The sequence below is a fragment of the Microcaecilia unicolor genome, chromosome 7, assembly GCF_901765095.1.
Source record: "Microcaecilia unicolor chromosome 7, aMicUni1.1, whole genome shotgun sequence".
Taxonomy (NCBI): domain Eukaryota; kingdom Metazoa; phylum Chordata; class Amphibia; order Gymnophiona; family Siphonopidae; genus Microcaecilia; species Microcaecilia unicolor.
Genome location: NC_044037.1, coordinates 200,215,911 through 200,227,247, shown reverse-complemented (window position 1 = coordinate 200,227,247; position 11,337 = coordinate 200,215,911). Strand labels below are relative to the sequence as shown.

The 11,337-nt window shown below is 43.9% G+C and overlaps 1 protein-coding gene across 5 annotated transcripts in view; it reads right to left on the bottom strand.

Annotated features, from left to right (window-relative positions):
* Positions 1-384: 384 nt before the first annotated feature.
* The window catches only part of STK17B (serine/threonine kinase 17b), a 61,091-nt gene continuing 50,138 nt past the window's right edge, over positions 385-11,337 (bottom strand). For all 5 annotated transcript variants that reach the window (XM_030209765.1, XM_030209764.1, XM_030209767.1 and 2 more), the window contains exon 8: positions 385-1,212. In XM_030209765.1, the coding sequence (XP_030065625.1) occupies positions 945-1,212 (268 nt within the window). In that variant the 3' untranslated portion in view covers positions 385-944. The remainder of the gene's footprint in view (positions 1,213-11,337) is intronic.

Here is an 11,337-nt window from a genome sequence, read left to right as displayed (position 1 = left end):
TTCAGCTGACAAGCATATTGACATTCTGCTTTCTTTTTCACCACTATTCCTTCCACAGATGGCATACCGGTCTGCTGTAGAAGACAGATAGGTTCAAGGCACATAGCCAGCAATTTTATACGTACTGCAGTTTAAAGTGCTATTTACCTTATTTAACCAAAACATTTACCCCCGACTTCTATTAAAGACGCTAAAAATTGCGCACACCCAATTTAACTGAACAAGCCAATTAGCACAATAAATTTATCAGTGCTAATTGACATTAATTAAAATTTACATGACCTGATCTGCGCATAAATTTTATGGATGGATCCAAAAAGGAAGTGTAGCCACAGGAGGATCATATGGGGGGGGGGGGGGGTGAAATCAGGGCATTCCCACAATTTATTCGTTATAGAATAAAGGGGATCTGTGCCTAATTTAGGCGCAGGGATTTATACCAGGGTTTCACTGGTGTAAATGGTTGGACCTAAAAGTAGTTGCGGTCCCTAGAACTAAGTGCTAGTCTATAAATGGCACCTGGGCACCGTTTATAGAATACTGCTAAGCGCTATATTTTTCAGCGCCAATTTTGTTAGGCATAATTTATTGACTTTAGTCCTTAAAAGCACCCTAAAGATGAGTGAAGTGGTCCCACATTAAGCAATCTGCAACCAACTTCTGTTTTATTTATTATTATTTTCAAACCAAGTTCCATTTATTAGCCATCAAACAAGGAGGATTTCCCCTTGCAACTCAGTAGTCTCTTTTTTTAAATCTGAATTGAAATTGCAAACAAGTTGTATACCAAGACAAAATTGCCTGTCATGAATTAAAAGTGCATTTCCACTTTAACCCTATTTCATGATTATATAAACCATGACTCCTCAATGTGTAACACTGGATTGTATCATTAAACCCATTTTCAGTCCAAGTACCAGGGTAAACATATCAGCATATTGCATTTAACAAGAACACATATGATACTGGTATGAATCATCAAACCGAAATCGTTTGGAGGCTGTACTGCTGTCATCTGGAATATTCTCTTTATCTTCTTTACCAGGGAATATACAATTGCAAATACATTTTGCATTCTTTTCTTCTGATGACTTTAGCATGCGTTCTTCCACTGGGGAAGTACAGATAGTCCTTTCAAGACAATGCAAGTTTATGAATTCCCCTTGCTGTAGCCAAGAATGGGACAGGCAGGCTTCTGCTGTAGCTCTCTCACTGTTGAATTTAAAAAAACAAACCTCAATTAATATAATGCTTATTTGACTGTTATGATAGTATCAAGAGTGAGGAGGGAGTCCTAACAGAAGTATTAATTATACGTTATGTATTTTATGAAATGTATGCTAATGCACATTTATGAAACTCATTTTGCAAGTTGTACATTAAGACAAGGTATTAATTTTTAGTCAAAAGCCATTTTTAAGAGATTGTAATATTTCTAAATCAAAGAAAAAAGCAATTAGACTTAGAACTATAGAAAAACAAATGAAAGGTTGTAGTTATTTGTTATATTCACTGCATCGTTTGCCTACAATACGTTGCACTACTATGACTGCTAGTAATTGTGATCATCTCTGGGAAAAGATGAAAAGATTTCTAAAGTCACCAGAAACAAAGAAAAAAATGTAGCTTTTAATGAATTCTGTTAGAACAATCTGTAATACAACAGTTCAAACCCCATCCTTTTATGTGAAAAAATAAAGTTCAAACATAACTTTCTCAAACTGCTTATGGACCCACGACATGAAAAAAAAGTCAGCCAGTCTCAACATTATAGAAACACTTCTTTAGTCACCATTTTCCTGGAGACAACCACAATTAAGCAAATGTTAGTGCTTGAGGTGGGAAAATATAATAGGATTCATTGGCATACTTAAGTTAGTTATCACACTTTAAATATATATCTTTGAATCAAAGAATATACTACCAACTTTAAGATACAAAACTGCAAGATGCTAAATACATTGACTTTACAACCCCATTGCTGCACAAATGAGCCGCTTTTAGAATATAGCTTTTAAGTGCCAAGGAGAATGGACCGTTCCTTGTCTCGCTATAAAGCGCCATGTACATTTGGTACATATTACACAAATCATGATAAAACTAGCTATAAGAGTGAACTTTTAATATTAAAGTTTATATAAATGCGCTCCTCAGTCTGTCACAAAGGAGGCTAGGGCTTTTCAGCTTGGAGAACAGACGGCTGAGGGGAGACATGATAGAGGTACATAAAATATTGAGTGGAGTGGAACACATGGATGTGAAGCGTCTGTTCACGCTTTCCAAAAATACTAGGACTAGGGGGCATGCGATGAAACTACAGTGTAGTAAATTTAAAACAAATCAGAGGAAATGTTTCTTCACCCAACGCATAATTAAACTCTGGAATTCGTTGCCGGAGAACAGGGTGAAGGCGGTTAGCTTAGCAGAGTTTAAAAAGGGGTTAGACTGTTTCCTCAAAGGACAAGTCCATATACCACTACTAAATGGACTTGGGAAAATCCACAATTCCAGGAATAACATGTATAGAATGTTTGTACGTTTGGGAAACTCGCCAGGTGCCCTTGGCCTGGATTGGCCGCTGTTGTGGATGGGATGCTGGGCTCGATGGACTTTTGGTCTTTTCCCAGTGTGGCATTACTTATGTACTTATATATGTACTTATGTAAATATGGTATTTATGGCCTACTTACATGATCTTGCATGGGTAACAAATATAGAATGCCTAAAATGTGTTTGAACTGCTTTGTTTTCTCTTCCTTTTTACTCAATATCTGTGCAGTGCATTATGATTCTTTGTAACGTGATGCCTGAATAAAGCTTTTAATTAATTTTAGAGTGAGTTTCCTTTTATCACCATCGCCTGACTAAGTTAAAGCATAGCCTTAGGAAATAGAGCAGATACATATGCAGTAGCATAAATTACAATTCCTGTAACGTCATCATCAACAGTAAGCACTAATTGCAGTGGATGAACCCTTATAGAATTGGTCTTGAGGCCAGATTCAGAGAGATGTCAGAGGTATTCAAGCAGGTTCTGTGTAGAGCAAGTAAGAGGATTTAGGGCCTTGCGTTCACACCAAACAGCAAACATCCTCCATTTGAAAAAGTAACACCTCTTAGTAGAACCTTTCCTGAGTCTTGCTGGCTTCCTGGAAATATTCTACTAAGAGGTGTTACTTTTTCAAATGGAGGATGTTTGCTGTCTGTTGTGAATGCAAGGCCCTAAATCCTCTTACTTGCTGTACACAGAATGTGCTTGAATACCTCCTGACACCCTCCAGGAGATTCAAGGCAGCAAATTCTACACTCTCAACATCCAGGCTGTAAGGGCCAGGGACTGGAGGTAGGGATGCAGAAGAGACCCCTAACTCTGTGTGATGAGGGTCGGAAAACAATCCGATCTCCACAGTGGTTCTCAGGATAACTCCAGAAGAGAGAACCATATTCATCTCGCCCAATATGGGGTGATCAGGACCATGGCTCCCTGGATCATATGAGTTTCAACAGAGTCTTCCCTATGAAAGAAGTGGGAGAAAACACATACAGAAGACCTGTCTCCCAATGTAGGAGGACAGCATCTGATGCTAGTCTGTCATGTGATCTGAGCCTGAAGAAGTACTGAGGGACTTTGCTGCTGTGTTGAGCGGCAAAGAGATTTACCTAGGATTTACTCTCCAAACATCTCAAGGGCTATGCCCATATCGAGAGACCACTCGTGAGGTTGCAGCACTTTGCTCAGTCTGTCACAAAGGCAGTTCAATTTCCCCACCAGGTATTTGGCTCTGAGCACCATCTTGTGCTGATGGCCCAGTTCCACATCCCAACAACTTCCTGACACAGAGGGTAAGATCTATACCCTCCTGCTTGTTGACGTAGTATATTGCAACCTGATTGTCCATTTCAATTAGCACAATTTGGTTGGACAACTGATCTCTGAAAGACTTTAGAGCGTTCCAAATTGCCCGAAGTTCCAGGAGGTTGATTTGATACTGTGTGTGTGAAGCCTGTCAATATGAGGCCCCCCCCCCCCCCCCCCCCCATTCCAGGTTGGGTGCATCTATGGTCAAGACTTTCTGGGGTGGGGAAATTTAGAATAGTAGTGCCAAAGGTCAAACTGGTCCAAATTGTCCACCAGAGAAAATGGAGAGCGTCATCTCTGGAGGAACCTGGATGACATCCGCCAGATTCCCATTGGTTTGCAACTACTGAAGCCTGGGTCCACTGGGCAGGTCTTATATGGAGACTTGCTATGGGGGTGACGAACAATGGAGGTCACGTGGCCTAGCAACATCAACATCTGCTGAGCTGTGACCTGCTAGCTGCTGCGAAACCGGGTTTCAATGGCAACAAGGGCGTCTGCCTGTGTCGGAGATACATAGACTTGAGCTTGAACATGTCTAGCAGTGCTCCTATATACTCCAATTGCTGAGCTAGTTGAAGGTGTGGCTTCAGGTAGCTGATCACAAACAGTAGCAGCTCTAACACCCAAACAGCTCTCAACAGCACCTTCCTTCAACGTGCTCTTGACCAATTGTCCAAGTAGGTAAACATGAACTCCCAGTCTGCATAGTGACACTGCGACTACTGCTAAACATTTGGTGAAGACCTTGGGAGCTGATTCAAGGCCAAACGGCAGTGTAACACTGGAAGTGCCATCTAACCACTCATAATCTGAAATACTTCCTGTGACTTGGAAGCATCGGTATATGAGTATAGGCATCTTTTAAGTCCAAAGAGCATTGCCAATCTTGTTCCTGAATCATGGGGAAAAGGGTGCCCAGGGACACTTGAATGTCTCTTTGACCAAGTATTTGTTTAGGGCTCTCAGGTCCAGGATGAGATGAAATCCGCCCCCCCCCCCCCCCCCCCCAGTCTTCTTTAGCTCAAGGAAGTACACCTGGAATAGAATCCCTTCCCTTCTTCCCCTGGTAGTATGGGCTCAACTGCATGGGCCTTGAGAAGGGTGAAGAGTTCCCCTACAAGTACCTCTCCCTGTGCAGAGAACTGAGGTAAGATGATCTTGGTGGGCAGTTTGGTGCTTTTTATTACCAATGGAGGGTGTAGCTAAGATGGATTATTTGAAGAACCTACTGGTCGGAGGTTACCTTTCTGGGGGGGGGGGGGGGGGAGGAACCCTCAGGCTCCCCACTCCCCACTGTAAGTCACCCGAGTGTCACTTTTACAGCAGCTACGCTCTCCTGAAGCCAGTCAAAAAACTTGTCCCTTGCTTTCACTGGGGGGCAGGTTGCACCTTCTATACGCACTGTTGACATGAACGAGCGCGCTGGGGTTGAGAATGTCGAGCAGGGCAGGAGGAAGGAGTGCGCCTACATCTTTTTGAGTACTAGTAGGCACTCCACCTCGTCCAACTATAATGAACTCTGCATCTGAAGTAGCCCCGCCAAGTGTTCTTGGAGAATGGTCCAGATCTGTTCATTGAGGGCAGATATTGGTAAAGGTTGGGACATCGGTGCGGAGTCAGCCTGCAGACTTGTCAGTGCCGATGCAGAACCTGGGTCCAGCATACATGGAGACTGTTGCAAAGGCACCTCTTCTATGGAGGGGAAGCACTCCTCCCAGCGCCTATGCTTCTCAGGTACTGAAGACATCAATGCCTCAGAGTTCCCGGCACCGTGCATTGAAGGGGGCCGATGCTTGTGCTTCTTGGCTTTCATCCGATGCCAAGCATTGAGGACCCTCGGTGCAGACAAGGATGTCATTGAATCCACACGCCTCCCTGGTGATGTTCTAGAATTTTTCAGGCATAATAATTTTTGTCTCAGTTCTGCTTTCTTGTTTGCTGTTAGTTTCAGCCGACATCAGCACAAGGCTTACAACTCTAATAAGGCCCCCCATTGCCAGGGCAACTCAACTGCCTGGCATAACTTATTACATAGATAAAAGTACAATACACACAAAGAACCTTGGAATACAACTCCTAGACAAATTAGTTTTATAGTCTTGCCAGAGCCTATTTCCCGTGAGGACTAAACCTTTGCAGCTAAGAATCTTTCATTCTTTTTCTTGCTCTCCTTTTTCTCAGCCTTGCAAACTTTATTCTTTTCTATTTTGTAACCACTATGCATCATATCCTGTAAAACTGCTGATGCTCGGAGCCAGTGTTATTTCCTTCTTTATTTTCTGTACTAGTGAGTAATAAACATATCTTTCTTTTTCTCTTTCTGAGTCCAGTCCGATTCTTTCTACTTCTGAGAGTAGCATGCAAACACATGCAACACAACAGTGCCAGTTCCGATGCTGACTGGTCCAGACAGCCCTGCCCAAAGGCCAGTGTTGATGTAGGTGGAGACCCACTTGATGCTGACACTCCCACCGATTTGAGTTATTTCTGGCTAACCTGTATGGATGCTTTACTGATGTTTTTTTCAGGCAGTCTCCCTGGTGATTTTGCCTACTAAGCTCTCACCCCCCCCCCCCCCCCCCCCCCCCCCGCTGTGGAGCCTAGGGTTCCCGATGCTCTCTGCGCATGTGATTCATTCTCTCAGTAAGTAAGCATACTCCCAGAAAGCTCCAGCTCGCTTTACTACAACTGTCTGCCTTCACCACTGATTTGAGGAGTGGAATCTCCTTCCCTTGCTACCCACTGGACCAGAAATGGCCATCTGTGTTGTAATCATTCTTAGCATTTTTTTCTTCTGTTTGGACAGCTTATGCCCTGCTCCGCTTTCTTTTCCCACAGGTTACATGACAGCCCCCTGGGTTTTCTAATCCAAGTGCTGATAAGTATTCAACGCTGTCAGTTCTCTAGGTTTCTTCCAGCTCAACAGTTATGGTGCCTTGTTCATCTTGCATCATTCCCTACTACCCATTATGTTAAGGACTGTTATAGAAACATGATGGCAGATAAGGGCCAAATGGCCCATCCAGTCTGCCCATCCTCAGAAACCACTAACTCTTCCTTTTCCTAAGATACCGCTGACCAATTTTGTAACTGCCCTCTGGACTGACTCCATCCTGTTTCTCTCTGTAGGTGCGGTCTCCAGAATTGCACACAGTATAAATGGGGCCTCACCAGAGACTTGTACAAGGGCACTATCACCTTTTTTTTCCTGCTGGTCATTCCCTCTCCTTATGCAGCCAATCATTCTTCTGGCTTTCAGAGTTGCCTTGTCTACCTGTTTGGGCACCTTAAGTTCATCAGAGTGTTTCTATGGAACTTTGGAAGGTTAAGTGCTTTGAAAATATGCCTCTGTACAATCACCCCCAAGTCCCGGTCTTCTTTCATACATAAAAGCATTTCACCCCCCTTTACTGTACCGTTCTCTTGGGTTTTCGTGACCCAAGCACAAGATCCTGCATTTCTTAGCATTAAATCTTTGGTCCAAAATTGGCAACTTTCTTCAAGCTTTGCTAGATCCTTCCTCATGCTATCCACACCTTCCGGGGTGTCCACCTATTACAGAGTTTGGTATCATCCTCAGAGACAAACCTTACCAGACAGTCCTCAATATCACTCACAAAGATGTTAAAAAGAGCTGGCCAAGGACTGACCTTTGAGGTACACCACTGATAACATCCTTTTCCTCAGAACAAACTCCCATTTACCACTACCTTCTGTCTCCTTCCACTTAGTCAGTCAATTTAGGTCTCATACCGAGAGCATTCAGTTTACTTATCAGACACCTGTGCGGTACCGTGTCAAAGGCTTTGCTAAAATCCAAGTACAACACATCTAGTGCCCTTCCCACGTCCAACTGTTTGGTCACCCAGTTAAAGAAGTCAATCAGTTTTGTCTGACAAGATCTGCCTCTAGTGAAACCATGCAGCCTCGGGTCCTGCAGTCCATTCAATTTGAGAAACCTCACAATCCTCTGCTTTAAAAGCATTTCCATTAGTTTACTCACCACTGAGGTCAGACTGACTGGTCTGCAATTCGCAACCTCCTCCTCACTTCCATTCTTGTGCAGAGGGACTCCATTTGCCCTTTTCCAGTCCTTTGGGACCACTCCAGACTCTAAAGAAGCATTGAAGAGGTCAGACTGCAGAGCCGCCAGAACGTCTCCAAGTTCCTCGAGTACTATTGAGACAGACATGAGGAAGCAACTGCTTGCCATGGGATTTGTAGCATGGAATGTTGCCATGATTTGGGTTTCTGCCAGGTACTTGTGACTTGGCTTGGCCACTGTTGGAAACAGGATACTGGGCTAGATGGACCACTGGTCTGACCCAGTATGGCTATTCTTATGTACCCTCGGACGTATACCATCAGGCCCCATTGCTTTGTCTACTTTTAGTTTGGCCAGCTCCTCATGACACTGTCTTCTGAGAATCAGTCCTGCTCTTCAATCCATCCTCATTAGCATTTGTTTTCTGCGGTCCTACCCCAGGCCTTTCATCCATGAATACATAAGTACAAAAGTACATAAGTAATGCCACACTGGGAAAAGACCAAGGGTCCATCGAGCCCAGCATCCTGTCCACGACAGCAGCCAATCCAGGCCAAGGGCACCTGGCGAGCCTCCCAAATTTACAAAAATTCTATACATGTTACTCCTGGAATTGTGGATTTTTCCCAAGTCCATTTAGTAGTGGTTTATGGACTTGTCCTTTAGTAAACCGTCTAACCCCTTTTTAAACTCTGCTAAGCTAACCGCCTTCACCACATTCTCCAGCAACGAATTCCAGAGTTTAATTATGCGTTGGGTGAAGAAAACATTTTCTCCGATTTATTTTAAATTTTCTACACTGTAGTTTCATCGCATGCCCCCTAGTCCTAGTATTTTTGGAAAGCGTGAACAGACGCTTCACATCCACCTGTTCCACTCCACTCAATATTTATATACCTCTATCACGTCTCCCCTCAGCCGTCTCTTCTCCAAGCTGAAAAGCCCTAGCCTCCTTAGTCTTTCTTCATAGGGAAGTCGTCCCATCCCCGCTATCATTTTAGTCGCCCTTCGCTGCACCTTTTCCAATTCTACTACAGTGGGGGAAATAAGTATTTGATCCCTTGCTGATTTTGTAAGTTTGCCCACTGACAAAGACATGAGCAGCCCATAATTGAAGGGTAGGTTATTGGTAACAGTGAGAGATAGCACATCACAAATTAAATCCGGAAAATCACATTGTGGAAAGTATATGAATTTATTTGCATTCTGCAGAGGGAAATAAGTATTTGATCCCCCACCAACCAGTAAGAGATCTGGCCCCTACAGACCAGGTAGATGCTCCAAATCAACTCATTACCTGCATGACAGACAGCTGTCGGCAATGGTCACCTGTATGAAAGACACCTGTCCACAGACTCAGTGAATCAGTCAGACTCTAACCTCTACAAAATGGCCAAGAGCAAGGAGCTGTCTAAGGATGTCAGGGACAAGATCATACACCTGCACAAGGCTGGAATGGGCTACAAAACCATCAGTAAGACGCTGGGCGAGAAGGAGACAACTGTTGGTGCCATAGTAAGAAAATGGAAGTACAAAATGACTGTCAATCGACAAAGATCTGGGGCTCCACGCAAAATCTCACCTCGTGGGGTATCCTTGATCATGAGGAAGGTTAGAAATCAGCCTACAACTACAAGGGGGGAACTTGTCAATGATCTCAAGGCAGCTGGGACCACTGTCACCACGAAAACCATTGGTAACACATTACGACATAACGGATTGCAATCCTGCAGTGCCCGCAAGGTCCCCCTGCTCCGGAAGGCACATGTGACGGCCCGTCTGAAGTTTGCCAGTGAACACCTGGATGATGCCGAGAGTGATTGGGAGAAGGTGCTGTGGTCAGATGAGACAAAAATTGAGCTCTTTGGCATGAACTCAACTCGCCGTGTTTGGAGGAAGAGAAATGCTGCCTATGACCCAAAGAACACCGTCCCCACTGTCAAGCATGGAGGTGGAAATGTTATGTTTTGGGGGTGTTTCTCTGCTAAGGGCACAGGACTACTTCACCGCATCAATGGGAGAATGGATGGGGCCATGTACCATACAATTCTGAGTGACAACCTCCTTCCCTCCGCCAGGGCCTTAAAAATGGGTCGTGGCTGGGTCTTCCAGCACGACAATGACCCAAAACATACAGCCAAGGCAACAAAGGAGTGGCTCAGGAAGAAGCACATTAGGGTCATGGAGTGGCCTAGCCAGTCACCAGACCTTAATCCCATTGAAAACTTATGGAGGGAGCTGAAGCTGCGAGTTGCCAAGCGACAGCCCAGAACTCTTAATGATTTAGAGATGATCTGCAAAGAGGAGTGGACCAAAATTCCTCCTGACATGTGTGCAAACCTCATCATCAACTACAGAAGACGTCTGACCGCTGTGCTTGCCAACAAGGGTTTTGCCACCAAGTATTAGGTCTTGTTTGCCAGAGGGATCAAATACTTATTTCCCTCTGCAGAATGCAAATAAATTCATATACTTTCCAAAATGTGATTTTCCGGATTTAATTTGTGATGTGCTATCTCTCACTGTTACCAATAACCTACCCTTCAATTATGGGCTGCTCATGTGTTTGTCAGTGGGCAAACTTACAAAATCAGCAAGGGATCAAATACTTATTTCCCCCACTGTATATCTTTCTTGAGATTCGGCGACCAGAATTGAACACAATACTCAAGGTGCGGTCGCACCATGGAGCGATACAATGGCATAACAACATCCTCACACCTGTTTTCCATACCTTTCCTAATAATACCCAACATTCTATTCACTTTCCTAGCCGCAGCAGCACACTGAGCAGAAGGTTTCAGTGCATTATCGACAACGACACCCAGATCCCTTTCTTGGTCCGTAACTTCTAATGTGGAACCTTGCATGATGTAGCTATAATTTGGTTCTTTTTTCCCCACATGCATCACCTTGCACTTGCTCACATTAAACGTCATCTGCCATTTAGCCGCCCAGTCTCGTAAGGTCCTTCTGTAATTTTTCACAATCCTGTCACGAGTTAACGACTTTGAATAACTGTGTCATCAGCAAATTTTATTACCTCACTAGTTACTCCCATCTCTAAATCATTTATAAATATATTAAAAAGCAGCGGTCCTAGCACAGACCCCTGAGGAACCCCACTAACTGCCCTTCTCCATACAGAACAGAAATAATTGTTTAGCAGTTCAGCTTTACCCTTATCAGATCTACATATTCCTCCTCCTCAGCCTTGCGCCTCACAATGCTATTATGGCACTTCCTCCTGTCACTTACATATCTACAAAATGTCTTGTCCCCCAATTTTACCATAACTTCCTCTGTTTACCTCTTCGCTTTCCTGACAGCATTTCCAGCATCTTTTAGCTTTTTTGCCTGTCTTCCTCTTTCTGAGTCATCTTGTAACGTATGAACGTTAACCTTTTTTCCCTTACCTTTTCAGCTACTA